This window comes from Fukomys damarensis, unplaced genomic scaffold (assembly GCF_012274545.1).
Source record: "Fukomys damarensis isolate Sample0158 unplaced genomic scaffold, DMR_v1.0_HiC HiC_scaffold_2, whole genome shotgun sequence".
NCBI lineage: Eukaryota > Metazoa > Chordata > Mammalia > Rodentia > Bathyergidae > Fukomys > Fukomys damarensis.
The window spans coordinates 31,702,544-31,724,724 of NW_022900914.1; the positions used below are offsets into that span (position 1 = coordinate 31,702,544).

At 38.2% G+C, this 22,181-nt stretch overlaps 3 protein-coding genes across 5 annotated transcripts in view; 2 read left to right on the forward strand and 1 right to left on the reverse strand.

The window, feature by feature from the left end:
• Chac2 (ChaC glutathione specific gamma-glutamylcyclotransferase 2) overlaps nt 1–4,930 on the forward strand; it is a 7,643-nt gene extending 2,713 nt beyond the window's left edge. The window contains exons 2-3 of one of the 2 annotated variants that reach the window (XM_010615823.1): nt 2,578–2,613; nt 4,279–4,930. In XM_010615823.1, coding sequence (XP_010614125.1) covers nt 2,578–2,613; nt 4,279–4,644 — 402 coding nt within the window. In that variant the 3' untranslated portion in view covers nt 4,645–4,930. The remainder of the gene's footprint in view (nt 1–2,577; nt 2,614–4,278) is intronic. The other variant, XM_033763998.1, reaches the window with a different exon arrangement.
• Nucleotides 1–17,190, reverse strand: part of Asb3 (ankyrin repeat and SOCS box containing 3) — a 107,155-nt gene extending 89,965 nt beyond the window's left edge. Inside the window, exon 1 of one of the 2 annotated variants that reach the window (XM_010615827.2) lies at nt 16,887–17,190. The gene's annotated coding sequence lies outside the window, so the exon portion shown is untranslated. Of the gene's footprint in view, nt 1–16,852 lie in introns of both variants that reach the window. The other variant, XM_033763983.1, reaches the window with a different exon arrangement.
• A 15-nt stretch (nt 17,191–17,205) lies between these two features.
• The window catches only part of Erlec1 (endoplasmic reticulum lectin 1), a 30,555-nt gene continuing 25,579 nt past the window's right edge, over nt 17,206–22,181 (forward strand). Inside the window, exon 1 of the mRNA XM_010615822.3 lies at nt 17,206–17,555. Coding sequence (XP_010614124.1) covers nt 17,394–17,555 — 162 coding nt within the window. The 5' untranslated portion in view covers nt 17,206–17,393. The remainder of the gene's footprint in view (nt 17,556–22,181) is intronic.

Consider the following 22,181-nt stretch of genomic DNA (forward strand, 5'->3'; position numbering starts at 1 on the left):
TTATACTCGTTTCTCCATAATGCAAGAGAGGACATCTGTGGAAAAAAACTGAACCTAGATGATTTATTAAATTATGCTTGCTTTATAGCTTTAAGCATCTCATTTATATATCACAAAATTGGCAGTTTCTCACCAAATCAAGGATTTTATTTAAATATGAAAAATTTTTTGCACAAACTAAATATATTACTTCAAAAATGGAAATATTTTCATACAAGAGATAATGTGAACAGAAACATTACTAACTACCCAGTGAAACACCCACCATGATTCCTGTTTTCCATACTCCTGTAATGTCATTCAGTCTGAAAGATCTCTTCAGTTTCACTGCCCCTTCCCACAAAAAAATTTAAATGCATTTACAAATTTATATTGTTTCTCAATATCATCTATTTTTAAGGACAAAGAGTTGAAGTTTTAGAAAATATTTCCAAGTATATTTAGTCTGTCTGTAGCAACCATTAGCTGCTTGCAGACATAAAATTTTACTTTTTCTCCTTAAAATAATTCCCCACATATTCCTTGTCTTCTATTGCACCTGCCACCCCCCAAGTCCAAGACTTTTTGTCCCTCTTCTTCCTTTCAACAATTACAACTAAGCACTTACATACACAGGAGACAACTATGTAAACAAAACTACTTGGTAAGTACTAGAAGAGAAACGAATATAGGGAGCAGTGAGAGTTTAGGAATGGCTAAATTGGCCTCGGGAATGAGCCAAAATTCTGAGGAAGTGGACAGTTGATAAGCAAGGTAAATAAAAGAGGGAAGGGCATTCAACACTAGGCAGCAGTGTATTCAAAGACAGGAATATTTCTAAGAGTCATTTAATAAATCAGTACATCTTCAGAAGAAATTAGGTTTATAGAAATGGATTCCTTAGCATAACTTATGCTAATGAATTTTAACTTTATCCTGTAGAATACCCCAACCCTGAAAATTTCAGTCGAGAAGTCATTCTGGGCACTAATAGAGAACAAACTGGAGGGAAAAATTTGAGGCAGGCAGAGGAAATCTCTATTGAGATTAGTAAAGAATAAAGAGGTGTATACCTAGATTGTACCAATAAACTCAATAAAAAGAAAAAAACTGACCTTAAAAAAAAGAATAAAGAAGAACCAGATTTCAAAAAGCAGAACTATCAAGAACTGTGATTATCTATACAAATGAAGATAAAAAGGGAACAGTAATAAAGATGACACAAATTATCTGAATGAGTTAGGCTCACTGTGAAAACACTGAGCATACAAGTAGGTAAAACTGATTTGCAACTTGACATCCTTACTGTTAACCTTTGATACTAGGTAGTAATTTAATAAAACAAACTAATAATCACTGGTTTAAGTCACCTTTGTGTCTTAAAATTATGGAATGTTCCAATTCTGGCTTTTGTCTTAGGCTTTCAATTTATAAACAAAGATTCTTTTTCCAGCTTTTGAAACAGAAAAACAAATAAAATTCATTTGGGCTTGATAAAAATCTTATTTCAGACTCAAGTTAGTTGAAATTGCCTATGTTAAAACCAAAGCAGAAGGCCAGGAATTAGCTCAGTGGCACCACACCAGCGTAAGTCCTGAGTTGGATCCCCAGTAACAACAAAAAAAATAGCAGAAAAAGAAAAATGTCTTATAATACAGGTAGTGTAACTATCTTATATGAGAGAACAAGTTCCAATATTAAACTGTCAGGGCAATACAGATTTATTTGTAAATATAAAAGGGATGCTCACCTTGAAGCACCAATTGCTATATACTAACCATATAAAAAGTACTTAACTCAGGAGTATAAATTACTCTTTCACTCTCACTTGAGACCTCTTGGTTTATTCTGGAACAGTGGTTCTCGAATATGAACTCCAAAACAATGTAACAGGAATCACCTTGGGTATTGTGACCAATGCATATTCTCAGGCTCCAGACCTAAATAATCAAACTCGGGAGATATGGCCTAGCAGTGTGTATTTATCAACTCCTCCAAGTAATTTGATCAAACTTTGAAAACCACTTCCTTATATACAGGAATATACCCTGAATGCTTTTTTTCCCAAGAGGAAAACTAGATCTTTTATTTATAACTAACGCTTCCACTTGCCTTTTATTTTACCTGAGCCTTAGTCGCTGCAGTTTTTTTTTTTTTTTTTTTTGATGTATCTATTTTTTTTTCGGGGGTTAAAAGTAGGGAAATGTATTGGGGAGTAAGAATGGGAAATAAGAATACCTCATGAGATTCGCAATCACAAGGTCCTGAGTTCGATTCCTGGTACCAGAAAAACAGAACAAAAAAGAATACCTCCTGAAAGACAACAGGGATCGCGAATGGGTTGTCATAATGTATCTATTTTAAAAGAACATAATATACCCAACTTATAGAAAATGATGGAAGTCTTTTTTAGAAAGGACATTGTACTTTGGGTAAGGTAAATTCTCTTAATTCATTTTAAACTTTATCATAAAAATAAGTATTTTTTTGAAAGTGCCTCTTAGAGCAACTTTAAAATATTCCATGCCAACAAGAAGTCATAATGCTCACTTAATGAACTTTACTTCAGAAAAAATATTTTTGTCTTTTTTTAAACAGCCTGGAAGAGTTGTGACTCTTGTTGAAGATCCTGGGGTATGGTATAATTATTCCTTTTTATATAGTCTTTAATAGTATGAAATGTTGAGATATTTCATTTTAATAATCAGTGAAATTTTATTAACAATCATCACAGACAATTTGAACTACACCAAGTCTAGAACTCTTCTCTGTTTCGGGTTTTTTTCTCCCTTGTTATGGATGGCCAAGTGAGAAAAATTAAAATAAAAAATGCAAGGTAACAACAACAAATGACATTACTCTTGCTTTTGTGGATTTTTTTTTTTTTTTTTTTAAACAAAAACATGACATTTCTCTTGCTTTTGTGGATTTTTTTTTTTTTTTTTTTTTTGGTACTGGGGATCAAACTCGGGTCCTTGCACCTACAAGGCAGGTACCGCAACCACTAAGCTAAAACCCTGGCCCTTGTGGACTTTTTTAAATGAGTTTGCTGACAGAATTTTGTGGTCCCCTTTGACATTAATGAAAACAGTCCCTAGACAACGAGGCTATCACTAAGAATCAAATGGAACCCCAAAAGCTCTCTTCACATTTGCAGAAGTCTAATATCCTCAGCATAAAAATGAAGTCAGGAATTGTCACTTTCTATATTGCCTAATTTTATTTATAGAACTTGTATTTGGGGGATGGTTTGAGACAGGGTCTCACTATGTAGTTGAGACTGACCTGGAACTCACTATGTAGCCCAGGCTGGTATTGAACTATGAGCGATCCTCCTGCCTCAGCCTCCCCCAAGTGCTGGGATTACAGACATGCACCACCATGCCTATCTAGAACTCGTATTTTTTAAACAGGCAAGAAGCACCAGGAAACATATGGCAGTTCTAGGTTTCTTTTTTCCCTATGTGTTCACTACTAGGGATTCAAACCAGAGCCTTTACAATGAGTTACACCCCCAACCCTTTTTACTCTGAGACAGGGTCTCACTGAGTTGTGCTGGCTGAGCTCAAACTAGGGATCCTCCTGACCCAGACACCCAGACTCCTGTAATTACAGGTGTGCACCACCATGCCTGGCTCTTGGTTTCTTAAATATTTTTAACCATTTTATTAGTGTACAGATTTGAATTTTTTATAAAATGTTTTTACATTAAATTCAAGATGTAACTTTGGACAAGACTTTGATACACAAAAATCAAGCACCTAGCAATGACAGATTAATGATGGTATAGATTAAATGCTTTCACAGCTTCAAATTGGTTACTATAATTCCTACTCAAACAGTTAAAACGAATGACATTAGAATTTCTTGGAGTTTTGTTCGCTTCTATACAATTTCTTAATGACCAAATGAAAACTGGGTATTTTTCATTTCAGCCCCATTAGTTTAGCTTTTTTTTTTTGAATCAAGATCTTGACACATAGCCCAGGCTGGCTTTGAAGTTGCAATCCTCCTGCCTCAGTCTTCCAAGTGCTAGGATTATAGGCATGTGCCACCACCCTTGAGTAATTTAAAAACTTTCTGAAAGATAAATATGTTGTATTTATAACAAAATATTATTCAGAATAAAAATTTTAAATGATTTCCTTTATTGTTTAGTATGTACCTCAGTGCATCTTAAGTGAAGCAAAACTGCATTGACTTCTAAGACTATGGAAGGTATTTTCTTAGACCAGTATAACCTAACTTCACTATTTCGATTATCCTTGTAAATACGAAAAATGTACTTTTATTTTTCAGGGATGTGTATGGGGTGTTGCTTATAAACTCCCAGCAGGAAAAGAAGAAGAAGTAAAAGCATCCCTTGACTTCAGAGAGAAAGGAGGCTACAGAACCACAACAGTCATTTTTTATCCAAAAGATCCCACAACAAAACCATTCAGTGTGTTGCTATATATTGGAACATGTGATAATCCTAATTATCTTGGTCCCGCACCTCTGGAAGACATTGCTGAACAAATTTTTAATGCAGCTGGTCCAAGTGGAAGAAATACAGAATATCTTTTTGAACTTGCAAATTCTATTAGAAGCCTCATCCCAGAAGATGCAGATGAGCATCTTTTCTCTTTGGAAAAATTAGTAAAGGAACGTTTAGAAGAAAAGTAGAACCTCATTTGTATATAAAAACCTAATAATTGACTTTGCCAAACAAGCAAACCTTTCTATCTTCAGAGAGTAACTTCAGTGCACAATGGCAATGTGTTTACTTGAAGATATCTTTAATGTTCTAGTCAATCATCATCTAGCTTTATAGTTTAACTTCAAGTGTCCTGAAACACACTTAAAAGATTGTCATACAGAGAAAGAAAAAAAATTCAAGTTTTAATAATATGAATTCCTACCTATGATATTAAACACTTGCTCATTATGAGTTCTTTAAAAATATATAAAAGGGGACTTAGTCTGTGTTTTTATCAGAATAAAAATACTAAAGTTATAGAGAATTAAACTCAAAAAATGTAAAATTTATAACTTCAAAATTTTTCCTATAAAATTTTTTTAACCATAGTTTAAAATATAAACTTCAAATGTGAAGTTAGCAATACATGGCAGTATAGAAAAGACTTCAGTCTTGATTGTGAATTTTCTTAAGGTATTAAATAAGACTTTTTTTTTTCCCAGTAGTGGGAATGGAACTCAGGATTTTGTGCTTGGAGGCAATGAGCTAACTCCCCGGCAATAAGACTTTCAAATTTATGCCCAAAAAAGGTACTGCTTAATACAAAATTGTCCTAAAGAAAAAAATGCAATTTCTGACAATTAAGGGTTAACAGAACCATAGATAATTAAAGTTTTGCATTTGAATGGCTGTTATAATTTTTAAAGTTAAAAATGGCATTCCCTGATTACATGCTACAGTTTTTCTTTCTTATGCCTTGTCACCTAAAAGTATAAACTGTGTTTATATTATACTCAACTAGGAAACATATTTAAATTACTAACTCATGTAGAATTAGCCTTGATTCAAGATAATCAGATTACTCCCTACTGTGGTTTCTTTCTTTCTAACAGGAAATAAGGTCTTTCTATAATCTTTCAAAATTAAAGCATTTTAATATCATGTTGAACGTAATATGAAATTTATTAAAACTTGAAGCCCAGGGTGACTAATAATTACTACAAAAGCTTTTCATATAAAACTGTCCTAAGTAGTAGGAACACTTGGCCTTTTCTTATTTTTCTATTAGCCCCTTCCTTAGTAATTTACTCAGCTATCTAACTACTTTAAGTATTTATCAACTGCTTAAATATTTAGTTTTCCAGAAGGCATTTCACTTGTACTACAGAAAGTACTAAATATTTATTGAGAAATACCTCATAAGGATGCACTAGGCACTTTACATACAGAGGCCTATAGCCCCATTTTTGGGGGGTAGCTCCTCTGAGCCTGCTTCCATAGTAATTTGAATATTTACAAATTTAATAAATGGCAGAAATCCATATCTCTCTCACCTCAAAGCACAAGATCCTTCCACAATATCCTTAACCTGAACCTAACCATTTTCACTATGCTACAAGTTTTCCCCGGGAGAAAACAAGATTAATTTTCTGCTACATACAGATGTTAATAGTTACTAGCTAGGTGTTCAGTTTCAGAAATTCAATAAAATATGAATTTAAACTCTACACTTATGTTTGTTTGTTTGTTTGTGTGAAACAGAGTCTCACTGTGTAGTTCAGGCTGGCCTTGAACTCAATATATAGCTCAGGCTGGCCTCAGACTTTTAGTGATCCTCCTGCCTCAGCCACCCAATGGCTGGGATTCTAGGAGTATACCACCATGCCTGGCCTAAACCCTACATTTAGAAAAAATATTTGATACAAATCTCCAATGAACCCTCTCACATTCACACCCCAATTCTAGGGGCTGAACCCAGAGTTTCTTGCATGCTTGGATCACTCTCTAGTACTGAGCCATCCTCAGCCATTTGTTTTAAGTAGTTCTTCATACTCCTACTCTAGACTGCTACAGCTTTCCCTATTCTCAAACAACATATCATTCATTCTTAAGTCTAGCACACAAGTGCCATTATGTACCACCTCCATACCTAAAAAACTATTTAGAAAAATAAAAGTTATGGTGATGTCTACATAAAAACATGTGAACCATTTTGTTAATAGTGATTTCTAAACTTTGACTACTGTCTATTAATATGCATCTCATCGTAAATGAGAAAAATATTCTACTAACCAAGTACCTGAAATGAATATTGTACATCTTTGAAAATACCTATCCCCCCCCCTTTTTTTTGAGACAGGGTCTCACTATGTAGTTGAGACTGACCTGGAACTCACTATGTAGCCCAGGCTGGTCTTGAACTATGAGCAATCCTCCTGCCTCAGCCTCCCGAGTGCTGGGATTACAGGCATGCGCCACCATGTCCGGCCTTCCCCCGCTTTTTTTTTTTGAGACAGGGTCTCACTATGTAGTTGAGACTGACCTGGAACTCACTATGTAGCCCAGGCTGGTCTTGAACTATGAGCAATCCTCCTGCCTCAGCCTCCCGAGTGCTGGGATTACAGGCATGCGCCACCATGTCCGGCCTTCCCCCGCTTTTTTTTTTTGAGACAGGGTCTCACTAAGCTGCTAAACTGCATAGGCTGAACTTTAGTTTGTCATCCTTCTGCCTCAGCCTCGCTCTGGAATTACAGACATGCACTACCATATCCAGTTTTAATTTTAATTCATGTAAACCATTTTACAGTGCCAGACAATGCACAATAAATATATAATATTAATTTTTACCACAGAGTTCTTCTATGGGTTCAATATTCAAGATTCATGAGGAGTATAAAGCTGCCTATAGTTTAAGGAGTCAATTTGATCAGGTATTTTTCAAAAATTTTCCAGTAAGTATTTATTAACTTTCTCTTTTCTGTAATACGTGTATTTTTAAGTTATAATTTAGAACAATACTCTCAATAAATAAGTTCATATCCCTATCTCCTGAGCAGTTACTGTGTAACTAGCAATATAAGCATCACATTCCTACATGGAGCTCTGTGATAAAACTCATGGCAATCCTCCTGCCTCAGCCTCCTGAGTACTGGAATTACAGGAATGCACTACCATGCCTGGCCTTATAACTCCATTTCTATGTATCCCTAAAACTCTGACTCTATACCTACATTAAGGACTCAAAAATAGTGGCATAATTTTTTTAATCCTATGGCTAATCTGTCAAAGAATTTTAACCATTCCGAAGACATAATAACACTTGTATTCAGCTTTCTTGAATTTCAGGGTTTTTGCATTCAACATTAATTTTACCTTTCTAAAATATCACATTTTATTATCGCTTTCTCCATTTTTGTATTTAATTATATTGAACCTCCCCTTTATAAATGGTATGCCCAAATGCAATGTTTGTAATGGGAAAAACCATCACTTAACCCTAAAATTTCCTGTCTTCCAACTTCCAGAAGCTTTACAACGTTTTAAACTAGTGTTCCACTTCCTTACCAACTCATTTTAATGCTTCTCCAGTACAACTTTACACTGCTGTACTCTACCCAATCATTGCAGCCTCAAATCTCAAATGACTACTTCCTGATTCAACCCAAAGATCTGTTTTCTTTTTTACCACTCTGAAATGTCAGGCACTAGTTACCAGCAAATGACATAGTATTTCATTGAATTTCCATTTACAACTCTTTATTCCTTATCAAATATATGACCTCATCTAATGTTCAGCTTCAATTACCATTTTTACTTAGATTCCAATCTCAAGTCTACTCTCCCAACCCCTTTACAGCACTGTACATCTGATACACAAAGGCTTCTCCAGCTCCGCTACACAAGCATGGAAACTTAGTATGGTAAAAACAGAACCATCCTTCCCAACTAGAAAAACTTTTTTTTCACATTACTTCACTGAATGTGACATGCATCCATTTAGAACGAGAAAAATATAGACGTTTAAAATATTTGTATCAATTAAAACATTTCTGAAGAAAATAGACAGTATTTTCACAATATACATACAAAGTGTAGCTGTGCCTTTTAATATTAATTTTTAACTTTAAATTTACTAAACCTGTAGCATTAGTGGACCATTATCAGCTAAGATGGCACCAGCACCTTAGGTCCGATGTAAGCAACCAGACAAGCCCAAGGTAAACAGTAAAACAAAACTTTTTATTTCGAATTTAATTTTTCATTATTAACCAACGGTAGTTGTATCTATGGGGTACAAGATGATGCTTTTCTAACAAATATATACAATGTGAAATAATTAAATCAAGATAACACATCCATTACCCCATTATATGTGGTGAAAACATATGAAATCCACTTTCAGAAATCTGGAAATGGAAAACACATCAGAACTTACTAAATTAGGGTGGAGACTTTGGGGAAGATGGCAGAGTAGTGAGCAGCACTCTCCCAAGATTTGGTATCCAGACACTGGAATATAGCAACATGAAGAAGACAAGAAAGAGGAACATGAAACCCTGGGATCCAGGAAAGATCTGAAGTGAGAATTGAAGCCCACAGGAAGAAAAGAGAAATCAAGGAAAAAGGAGGTGGGCAAGTGGCACTTTCTCCCCAAGCCCAAACTCAATGCATGGGAGGGGAAGCTTGAATCTGTAGATGCACAGTGACTACTGACAACCCCAGAGGCCTCAACAGAGAAACACACCAGTGGAACAGGACAGTGCACAAAGTGGCCTGCAGTGACTGTTAAGTAACCCAGGTTCAGACTCCCCCAGGAAAAAGCGATTGGCCAACAGCCATCTTGGAGAAGGGTCAAATGAGCTCAGGACTCAGAAAATCTGTGGCTCCAGCTTGTGGCTCCCACTGTTGGTGAGGCTGCCAAGTTCAAGACAGCAAAAGATCAGGGAGCTAAATTCAAGCAAGCAAGAGACACACGGACCTTTGCAGGCTCAACAAATCCAGATCCAGCCTCATACCCAAAAATCAGCTTACACTTAAGTGGAACTCAAAAGGCTTGTTGGGATCCACTACCCTGAGCTGTCCACTCTGCCTACCAATGACAGCAGACACATAACTAGAAGTAGACATTTTTTTTTCTAATTTCCTTCTTTCCCCACCCCACCCCCAACACACACACACCTCTCTTTCTAGTTTTTGTTTTGTATTGTTCTTTTCTTTTTCTTTTTGGTACCAGGGATCGAACTCAGGTCCCTGCACTTGCGAGGCAGTCGCCAGAACCACTGAGCTAAATCCCCGGCCCGTATTGTTTTTTCTTGATTGTTCTTCATTTTATGAGTGTGAACATGGTTTCTAGTTTTTTGTTATTGTTCTATTCTGCTTTTATTTTTCTTTCCTTCATATCCCCAAAGTTTGTGTGATCTTCCTTTGTTCTCCAGCTTTGCTTCTAATCTCTTCCTCTTCTTCTATTTCTCAATTATTTCCCCCCACCCATTTACATTTTCTTCCCTGAAGGTAAAATCACAGATTGAGAGCTTATTTACTGCAAACAATTTTCTGGTTCTTTTTTTTTTTTTTGGTTTTTTGAGACAGGGCCTCACTATGTAGTTGAGGCTGACCTGGAATTCACTATGTAGCCCAGGCTGGTATCGAACTCAAAGTGATCCTCCTGCCTCAGCCTCCCAAGTGTTGGGATTACAGGAGTCGCCACCATGCCCAGCTCTGGTTCATTTTAGATTTCAATGTTATGACCACAAATCTAGTTAATACAGTATAAGGTGGCAAATTAGTACTTACCAGAGCTTTTCATTGTCTAGGCTATGTTTGATGCTATTGTTATTGCTTATTGTACTACTTTGGCCAAGATGACATAATTCTGCTAACCAGTTGTTGTTCTTGGTATACCAAGACTGAGACTGCAAAAGCATCTTAAAAAATACTATAGTCCAGTGCCAAAAAGCCAGGTGCTGGGCCAAGTAGGTAGCAACTTCTCATTTCCTCTCATCTCCAATAAATTGAAGAGGTAGGATCTTGCAACAGACTCAAAACTCAAAACCCAGCTACACCTGGAAGGCACCTCTGAGAAGTAGTCATTTCCTAAGAGCTCTCAATACTAGCAATAAAACTACTTGCCATAGCTGGGGATTTAGCTCAGTGGTTCTGCCACCTGCCTCACAAGGACCTGAGTTTGATCCCCGGTACCAAAATAAATAAAACTACTTGCCATAAGCAATTTAGAAGCATCAACTTGAAAATTAAATTCAAAAAGAGAAGACAGAAATCGAGAAAACACTCAAACAAGTTGCAAATACAGACTTCCAGGCTCAACAAAGGCAAATCCTAAGGGCGATGAGGTGGAACACTTCAAAAGCCACCCACCTAGAATAAAGAAACTGATAACAGCAGAAGTCAAAAAAAGCAGTTGAACAAGGCTCTAGAAAAATCAAATCGGAAATAATCTCACAAATAACTACAGAGACATTGACCAAAATGAAAGACATGCTTTCTAACTGTGGAGCCGACAGATTTTTTAAAAAATACAGGGCCAGGATTTAGCTCAGTGGTTCTGCCACCTGCCTCACAAGTACAAGGTCCTGAGTTCAATCCCCAGGACCAAAAAAAAAAAGGACCTTGGGAAAATAATGGAAACCATAAATACCCAACATAGGAAAGAAATGAAATCCATGAAACAGACTTCAAATTCTAGGAGATTTAAAATTCCACTGGAAGTATACACAGCAGAATGAGACAATGTGAAGGCAGAGAAGACAGGATTGCTGTTAGCAACCATGAAAGGAAAAATTCCTCAAAAATAGCAAGGGACAATGAAAAATCAATCCAACAGCTGCCAGATATGCAAAGGAGAACACAAGATTGATCAGAGTCAACTGGAGATGTACCTCAGTGGTGCCATGCCTGCCTGGCATGTGCAAGGTCCTGAGTTCAATCCCTAGCACTTAAGAAAAACAAAATTAATCAGTCAATGAAAAAGCAGGAGATAGTACAAAGGGCATAAAAAACCTGTTCACCAACATAATGGCAGAAATGTCTTTTTCCAAGCATGGAAAAACAATCTGACATACAGAGGTAAGTGAGACATATAGAACCCCAATTAGCTATAATCAAAAAAAAATTTTTTTAAACCAAGGCATATAACAGTCAATATTACAGAAATCCAATGCAAGAAGAGAATACTAAAAGCTGTTAGAGAAAAAAAACACATCAACTATAAAGGAAAGCCCATCAGACTCACAGCAAACTTCTCAACACAAACACTCAATTCAAGGAGAGCCTGGAGTGTAGTATTTCAAGCCCTGAAAGAAAATAACCTCCAAGCCAGATTGATCTACCCCCAAAAAAACTATCTTTCAAAATTGATGGAGAGGGCCATGGATTTAGCTCAGTGGTTCTGCCACCTGCCTTGCAAGTGCAAGGACCCAAGTTCGATCCCCCGTACCAAAAAAAATTTTTTTGATGGAGAAATACAATACTTGCACGACATAGAACACCTGAGATATTTATCAACCCCAAACCCTCCAAAGTATTCTGAAGGATATTCTACAAAAAAGATAACAAAGATTACAACTCCACGAACCCCAACAAAATTAATCCACCAGACAAGGCAAAAAATTAAAGAAAAGGAAAAAAGGGGAGTCAACAACAGGAAAAAAAATGACAAGGATAAGTCAATACATAGCAGTTATAGCCATTAATGTAATGGTCTCAATTCACCAATCAAAAGAAACAAACTGGCAGAATGGATCAAGAAGCAAGAACCCACAATATGCTATACACAAGAAACACATTTAAATAAAAAAGAAATTCACAGACAAAGTCAAAAGATGGAAAACAATATTCCATGTGATAGGAACCTGGAAAAAGCAAAAATAAAAATTCTATTTGCAGACAAAGTGGATTTCAAACTAAGACCAAGAGAGACAAAGGTCATGACATTCTTGTTAAGGGAATAATACAAGGCCGGCTCATTAGTGTAGGGGTATGATTCCCAGTCTGGGAATAATACACAAGGAAGAGATAACAATTATAAATATATATGCACCAAATAGCAGTGCACCCAATTATATAAAACAAATATTAGCAGACTTTTAAAAATCAAATAAGCACTAATACAATTTTAATGGGGGACCTCAATACCCCACTGTCACAAATAGATGGATCAACTAGATAAAAAGACAACAATGGAATATTAGAACCGAACCAAATTTTGAAATGGACTTAGTAGATGTGTACAGTGTTCCATCCCACATCAAAATACAAATTCTCAGCTGCACATGAGAAATTCTCCAAAATAGGCCACATACTAGCTCACAGAACATGCTTTAAGTAAATGCAAAGGAACTGAAATTTTCCCATGCATATCAGACCATAGCACAATGAAACTGGAAATCAATGGTAAAAGGAACCACAAAAACTTCATAAACACATGGTATTAAATAACAACCACCTGAACAACCAATGGCTCACAGAAGAAATTTGTTTCTACAATTAAACAATAATGTCAGTACAGCATACCAGAACTTATGGGATGCAATTAAAGCAATCCTATGAAGGAAATTTATAGGGTGAATTACCATATCAGAAAAATAATTAAGCTCAAATAAAAAACCTGATGTTGAATCTCAAGCTTCTAGAAAGACCAATGCTCACATGAGGGAGGAAAGTATAAAGTCAAAGCAAAAATTAATGCAATGGAGACTAAAAAAAAAAAATACAAAGAATCAATGAATCAAAGAGTTGGTTCTTTGAAAGATTAAATAAAATTGACAAACCTGCCAGGCATGGTGGTGCACACCTGTAATCCCAGCACTCGGGAGACTGAGGCAGGAATATTGCTGTGAGTTCGAGAACAGACTGGGCTATATAGTGAATTTCAGGTCAGTCTCAGCTACATAGTGAGACACCTGTCTCAAAAATGAAAAAAAAAAAAAAACTGACAAACCCTTAGCAAAGAAAAAGGAAAGACTCACAAAAAGGAAAAGACTCAAATCAAGGAAAGACTCAAATCTATGCAAGTAATAATGAAAAAGAGGGGGCCAGGGATGTAGCTCAGTGGTTCCACCACCTGCCTTGCAAGCACAAGGACCCAAGTTCAATCCCTGGTACCAAAAAAAAAAAAAAAGAATGAAAAGGGAACGGCCAGGGGTTGAGTTCAGTGCTTTTGCTGCCTGTCTCCCAACTCAGCTGCAAGGTCCCAAGTTCAATTCCAAGTACCAAAAAAAAAGAATGAAAAGGGTGAAATCTGGATTCTGCAGAATTCCAGAAGATTAAGACCCTGTTTTCTAATAAGGTGAAAAAGAAATGGACAGATTCCTACACAGGTATGAATTACCAAAGCTGGATGAAGAAGATATTACAATTCCAAATAAACCAGTATCAGTCAAGGAAATTGAAGATGTAACTAAAAACCTACCAACAAAGCCCAGGCTCTGACAAATTCACTGCTGAATTCTACAAGAAATTTAGAGACCTAATGTCACTACTTCTCAAATTCTTCAATGAAACTGAAAGGGAAGTAATAGTCCCAAATTCATTGATGGAAGCATTAATTTCCCTGACGCCAAAACAAAGAAGGATCCAACCAAAAAAGAGAACTACAAGCCAATCTCCCTAATGAGCACAGATGTAAATGTCCTCAACAAGATACTAGCAAACAGAATGCAGCAAATCACCAAGAATGTTATAGACCACAATCAGGTAGGATTCACCCCAGGAAAGCAGGGATGGTTCAACATACACAAATCAATAAATCTAATACCTTCTATCAACAGAACCAAGGACAAAAACCGTATGATCCTCTCAACAGATGCAGATAGTGTTTGACAAAGTCCAACACCCATACATAAACACTCTACTGAAAATTGGAATAGATGGTCTTTATCTCAATCTGAGAAAAGCCATCTAGAACAAACCAAGAGCCAAGATCATACTAGACAAAAACCAAAAGCTTTCACTCTAAAACCAGGAACAAGACAAAGATGTCCACTATCAGCACTCCTATTCAATACAGTTCTGGAAACATTAGCCAAAGCAATTAGGTAAGAGAAAAAAATAAAAATAAGACTAGGAAAGGAAGACATTAAGTTGTCATTATTTGTGGATGTCATGATATTCTACATAGAAGACCCCAAAAACTCCAAAAGACTTCCAGATTTCATAGCCAAATTGTCTCATAGCAGAATACAAAGTCAACACTTGAAAATCAAGAGCTTTCCTTTACATGAATAGCAAACTCAATGAGAAAGAAATTATATGCACACCCATGTTTATAGTGGCAGTTTGTAATAGCTAAATCTTGCAAACAGCCCACACGCCCATCAAATGATGAATGGATAAAGAAAATATGCTTTGTTTTGTTTTTTTTTCACAATGGAGTAGTACTCTGCCATAAAGATAAGCTTGAGACATTTCTAGCTAAACGGATGCACCTTGAAACCCTACTCTTAAGTGAAATAAATCAGACACATGTTTAAGTACTGCACTATTTCCCTGCATTGTTTGTCTATTGGAGATTGAGAAACTCAAAATGTAAATAAAGACCAAAATGTATAATAGACATTGGGAAATGGGAAGAAAATTTTCAAATGAGAAGGAGAACAAAGGAGGGAAGAGGGGGAAACAAGAAGGTACAAGAAGAAAAGAAAACAAGGAAAAAATGAAAACACTTTTGTAAATAAATAAAGAGGGGGAAGAAGGGTTGAAGGGAGGGACCGGGGAAAAAAAAGAAGCAAGATACTTCACATGCAGGTACAAATTCCCTATGATGAATGTTATCATAATGTATATGTAAAATGTACCAATAAATGTTCTTGCAAAAAAAAAAAAAACTTACTAAATTAACCACACAGAGCCAAACATATCAAAGGGGAAAAAAACTCATTTCTCTACTTGAAGCTCTTTGACCTCTGACAGTCATCTCCACTCCTATCCACCTGCCATTCTCAGGAAACCACTACTCTAATCCTCTGCTTCTTAGAATCTGTTTTAGAGTCCGCATATCAGGAAGAACATACACCATGTCTTCTGTATCTTCTCTTAATATAATGACCTTCAATTCCACCTACGGTGTCACAAATTGCAACTTTTTTCTTTTTTAAGGCTGAAAAGTATTAAACTGCATATGCATACCACCTTTTTTAGCCACTGTCTGCTTATGGACACCTAAGTTGATCCTACATTTTGGCTACTGAGAATAGTGCTGCAATGAAAATAGTGCAGACACATTTTCAACACACTAATTTCAATTCTTTTGGATAAATACAAGCAAAATTGCTGATCAGATGGTTATCATAATTTTAATTTTTTTAAGATCCTCTGTATAGGCCCGGGGATCTAGCTCAATTATCTGTACAATCTCCCTTGGTGGAGAATGAGAAACAGACAACAAGCCCATTTATTTGCCATTTTACCAATCTCAACGGTACATCAAACGCTAAATAAACTAATGACCAACATCTCAAATCTAAAACAAAATGGGGTTTTTTGATACTGTGGTCCCCTCGTGTTAAAGGAAAATGTAGCGGGCAGGGGATTCAGCTCAGTGGTTCCATCACCAGTACAAAAAAGAAAATTTAGAGAAGCCAGGCATGACGATGCACTCCTGTAATCCCAGCATTCTGGGAGGCTGAAGTAGAAAATCACAAGTTGGAGCCCAACCTGAGCAACTCAACAAAAGCCTGAAATGAAACAAAATAAAATGAGCTAGAAATGCAGTTGAGGGTGAGGGACCTGAGCTCAATAACTTGGGGGGGGGGGTTACGTACAGAAACGAAAAAATGCACCCTTCCTGTTTGATTCGGGTCAAATTTGGGAAAGAATCAGCAGCCTTTAACAAATTTAGCAAGACTATCTAATCTTTTCCCAACCTCCCAAAAAAAGCTTGGTAAGTGTTATATGGACAACGCTGCATAATCTCATATACCGGAGACTTAAACGGATAATTTTTTTAAAAGATACCATAACTTTTTATCTCAAATCGAAACGGAGTCAAATGTGACACAAGTTCTTAATCTCACATACACCTGGATTGACCCCCACACAAGGAAACTTCTCGGCCTCCTTGATACAGCACAGCCTACACTTGCACGCGAGGACGGCCGCCCGCGTGGGCCGGGATGTCCAGCTGCCAGGTGCTGTGCCTGGGGACTGCAGGTTTCCTTGCCCGGGTCACCAAACACGCACGGCAGAGGGTGAACAATGTTCCCGGCATGGGACAAAGACTACGAAGATCGCAGACGAGGAGAGCACAAAGCGGAGAGAAGTTTCGGGCCGGGAAGGGGAGAAGTACAGCAGGGAGGGAAAGCAGCAGACAGCAGTCCAACAGGCACGTCTCCTGAGTTCTCCCGCCCGTGGACCCGCACTAGCGGCGCTCGCTCTTCCTCCCACGTTCACCTCACTCAACCGGAGTGGCGCGGGCGGCAAGCACTACACTCACCGGGTCGCCGTGCAGCCCGGTCGCTTCTCTGCCGAAAGGCTGGCCCGAGACCGGATCTCCGGGAGTCAGGGCCAGTAAAGCCACACCACACTAGCCTGCCACCGATAAACCCCGAGGATGTGGAAGAAAAGCCGCGCGAAAGGCGAAGCGGCCCCGGATGTTGACATGCCACCTGCCCCGGAAGCGGAAGCGGGAGGTCATGACGGTGGTGGCTGTGGTGAGTATTTACTTGCCATCTGCCCCGGAAGGGATGGGGAGGCCGCGGAGGCCCCGGATGTTTACATGCCACCTGCTCCGGAAGCTGGGCTGGAGGCCAGGGGGTGGGGCAGCAGAGCCGGGCTCTCCGGAAGGAGACGTGGCGGCGGTTGGGTCCCCGGCTCCTAGGTCGCTTTGTAGTCCCGCCGCCGCCGCCTCCTTCTCCTCCTCCTCCTCTTCCTCCTCCTCCTCGTAGTCTCCTCTTTGGGCAGAGGAGGCTGTAGTAGCGGCTGGGGAAAGCGGCAGCGGAGGATGGAGGAAGGAGGCGGCGGCGTGAGGAGTCTGGTCCACGGGGTGCCCGTGTTCCTGGTCCTCTGCGGCCTCCTGGAGGCGTCTGGCGGCGGCCGCGCGCTTCCCCCGCTCAGCGATGATGTCCCTTTCCGAGTCAACTGGCCCGGTACCGAGTTCTCTCTGGTCAGTGCCCTCGCGCACCCTCAACCATCTCCCTCTTCGTAGCTTCCCACTTTGTCAGCCCCTGCTTCGGTTTTCTCCGCTCCCCCTTCCCGATCCTCTCCTGCGGGCGCTCACGTTTCCCACGGTGATATTTCCAGCTCTCGTTCATTCATACTTATGAGCGTTTATGTAGATATTCCTTCATACTATGCTTTAGAGATTAAGCCATCACTTGCTGACTTTTTAATCCTTTTGCGCTACTAGACCTCTCCTCCCGACGCTCCCACCCTAAAGAAGCCTTAGAATCCCGTCGGGCACTCTTATTCATCCTCTCTTCACTGCAGCTCTTCCTCCACCCGTGTTTCACACCACCCTTCTTTGCACAGCTGCTGCGGTCCCGAGTTCACATTCCTGTGCATCTTTTCCTGTCTTTCGTAGACAAACGAATGCATAGCCCAGTTGAATCTTTTCCCTTCATGGTTGTATTTCTATAGGGCTTGACCCACAGTGCAGAATATTCTGTAGAGTTTTGTATATTACGACTTATTAGGACCCCAGAATATGAAGGTGTTTTATGAATTTTCATACAGTAGAGAACGTAACTTTACGTGAATGAGAATTCTGTTTAGGAGGTGTAGGCTACTACACCTACATTTTATCCATGACCCATAAAGATAAAATTGGCCAATAAAAATATGGTCTTATAATACTAAACATATAGTTCATTTATTTACATTAAATCATATATTTCAAACTGAAGTCCTGGGAAAAGCAAAAGCATAAAAAAGTCCCGGTTACAGTGACTCAAGTTGAGAGAGTAATTGCTGTTACTGTTTCATTGAAACGTTAATGAGTGGTACCTCGAAGTCAAGATTCACCAAATCAAAGACTAGGAGGATAAAGCTCCATCTTAACATGGTTTCCCAAGGGGCGCAAGGCCAATGGTTTTTTTCTCCAGCAAACATTGAGCCGAGCCCCCCCATAAAAAAAATTTGCCAAGTTAATGTTATGATTATCACATAACTTATTTTTTGCAAATGTTAGTTTTTGTTTACACTGTTTTAGTACTTGGTTCGTTTCTTTGCCCCTTGTTCCATTCTGGTTCAATGAATTCTCATTTACTTAGGTAAATATTTCTCTAGAAAGTCAGTTTTATCTGTGTATTAATGGCGGGAAGTAATGACATCCAATTTCTTTTTTTATAAATTTTTGTTGTAAGTCAGATTTTAAGAGGCTCAGGTGAGATTACTTTACTTCTGCCTCAGTTTTTTCCAGGGAGCATCCTTGCACCTCTGTCTGATTTTTTAAAAGCATGCTTATATATGGCTCTGAAAATTTGTTGACCTCTAACTGGGCCACTAAATCTAGCCGCTATGGAGATTACTACCTAATTGTTATGAAGTTTTCTTTCTGGCACTAGTATTGCTGACTAAAAAGACCTTATGGGACTAGGGATGTAGCTCAGTGGTGCCGCACCTGCCTGGCAAGCACAGGGTCCTGAGTTCCATCCCCAGTGCCAGAAATAAAAAGGCATTATGGAAAAGGGTCCCAGTGTTAGTGTATGCTACATCAGTGTTCATATGATTTGCACACCCATCAATCTTGTTTTGAAATTTTTTTTTAATTTTCTTTGGTAATGCAACATAAGAGGAACACATTGGAAAATTTACGGAGAAAACAATTTCCCTTTTTTATTTTGAGAAAAACCTAAAGATGTTTTTCTGTGAATTTGCAAAAAGTATATGGCCTGTGTGCAAAAAATAAGCTGTAAAAGAGTCATTATCATTGTTCTTTTGAAATTTGTAAATAGCCTTGTAATCTTACAACTTCTCTTCGCTCCTTTACTTAATTGAAACATCTGCTCTCACGCAGCACTGCCATTGTTTTTTTATCGGCCAGTTGCTTGGATGTTTATATATAACTAAGCAGCTGTATGAACTAGGACAAGATCCCTTGTGTCTCTGTCAGTCTGAAACTGGAAGAGGTTGTACTGAAAGTTCTAAATTTTTTTCCTTAAACTTTTTTTTTTGGTGGGGGGACGGACAGGGTCTCACTATGTGCTACTTCAAGCTGGCCTTGAAATCACTATGTAGCTCGGGCTGCCTCAAACTCACAGTGATCCTTCTGCTTCAGCCTTCCAAGAACTGGGATTACAGGTGTGTGCCACCACCCCTGGCTTAAACTTCTTATGTGCTTTAAATTACCTTATGCAGATGTATCAAAACAATACATAACCTCTTACAGTCTTGCCTTCAGAATTATGGGCCCGGGATTTAGCTCAGTGGTTGTGGCACCTGATTCACAAGCGCAAGGACCCAAGTTTGCTTCCCGGTACCAAAAAAAAAAAAAAAAGAATTACATACAGTATTAAGCACCAAAAATGTAAAATTTTCAGTGTTTATATTAACTAGTGTATAGTTAAGACATTCCTTGGTAGTTTTTAGCAGTTATTTTCTTTTGTGCCTATATTTTTCTTCTGAAATTGTCATCTCTATATCATTATTTAATTATTCAGTATTCCACAGCGTTCATGAATTTCACCAAGTTGAACCGCAAAGCAAATCTGATTTTCTCTCTACTTCTGTTAATAATATAGAGTATATTCCTTTCCAGAGCACAACTCAATTGCTATACTTGGTAAGAATACAGAGCAACTCCATGGTTAGTTAACACCATACCTTATACACTGACAGGTTTTGCCACTGAATGTATTTTACTTCTCCCAGGGTGAATGTTCTACTTCTCCTGTGTCTTAGGCTGGCCTGGAAGTGGACAGGCATTTACAGCCTTTGTCCATGAGTGGTGGCCTAGTAGATGAGTCGGGGTTCAGCCTGGCTCTGGGATCAGGCAGAGGCCTGGGCTATTTGGGCCAACCTATCCTCTAATAGCCTTAATTGCTCCATAACTATTGTCAAACATTAGGAATTTCTCCCTTGCCAGGGTATTTTTTAAGTAACCTACTGTTTGGTTAGTTTTACTGTATTAAAATTAAGTGTTATACTTAATAGTACTCTGCTGAAAATGTTTTAATTTAAAAGCACAAAAAGTTAACTTTTCCTCAGTAACTTCTATTACTGAAAAATAGAGTAGCCAGGCATGGTGGACCCCTTAGCACTTGGGAGGCTGAAGCAGAAAGTTTGAGAGTTTGAGGCCAGCCTAAACTACACAGCAAGACTGTCTCAAAAAAAAAAATGGAGTAAAATTAGTTAAAATTACAACCTGTGATCCCATTAAGTGACTTACTGAACAATTTGGGGGCAGAATTGCTGTTTGGCCTATTTTAGTGCAGAGAAAGTAGCTCTTCACAAACTAGTGGAAGACTTTACATCAAGAATTGTCTTCTGGGGGCTGGGGATTTAGCTCAGTGGTTCCACCACCTGCCTCGAAAGAGCCAGGACCCAAGTTCCATCCCTGGTACCAAAAAAAAAAAAAAAAAAACCCACAAGAATTGTCTTCTGGCATGTGCAAGGTCCTGAGTTCGATCTGCACTACCAAAAAGAGAGAAAATTGTCTTCCTTTTCTTGCTGTGGTTCCAAACAAGCAGTTCCTTTTTCCATTGTTAGTATATGTTAAATATCTTGGTAAATAAGTCAGTATTTCCTGTGGAGTTCGACTGAACATCAGTGTTGCAGGTAATTCACAAATAGCCATGAAAACCTTAGTCTTTTGCTACTGTCTTCACTACAGTATAAAAATGATTTGCAGACTGTGGATGTAGCTCAGTGGCAGCACATCGGCCTTGCAAGTGCAAGTTCCTGAGTTCCATACTGGTACCAAAGAAAAAAAAATTATTTACCCAGCTGGGGGTGGAGGCACATGCCTGTAATCCCAGCACTCAGGCTGAGGCAAGACTGATCTACAAAGTACACAGCAACACCCTGTTTCAAAAAAAAAAATGATTTGCCACTTGTAGTAGCATACACCCAGCTATCAAGAGACTGAGGCAGAAGAAAGTCAAGACAGCCTGCACAGCTTAGCAAGATCTCACCTCAGAGTTAAAAAGTCCAGGGTTATTGCTCAGTGGAGTAGTGCTTGTCTAGCATTCTCCAAGCCCATGGATTCAATCACTAGTTCCGTTTTTTTTAAAAAAAAAAAAGTCATGCTTTGCACAAATCATTATCATATGTTTTATATATCTTGAGAAACACTGAAAGATATTATTACTGTAATGTCTTACAAAAGATTGTTGGCTCAACTGAATGGATGTTTCTAAGGATTCCTTTATCATAAATTTGACTTTGCAAGTATCGCAAATCTCTCTAATTCCCTCATCACTTATAATGGCTTTTTGTGTTTTGTTTTGTTGCAGTACTGGGCCTTGTGCTTTCTAGACAAACATTACCACTGAGCTACATCCCCTATAATGGTCTTTTTTTTTTTTTTTTTTTTTTCCTATTTCTTTTGGTACCAGGAATCAAACTCGGACCTAGCACTTCAAAGCAGGTGGCATATAATGGTATTTTAAATAAGGATGCTTGGCCAAAAATTAGAAATTTATGTAGAAATCTAAAGAAAATATTAATGAAAACTAATTGAAATATGTCAAAAATTTGACAGTATGAAGCCTGTCTGCTTAGGCTTACTTGGCTCTGCTACTTCTTTCTGTCTGTGTTACCTTGCAAAAATTATTTAAGCTCTGTCTAGACT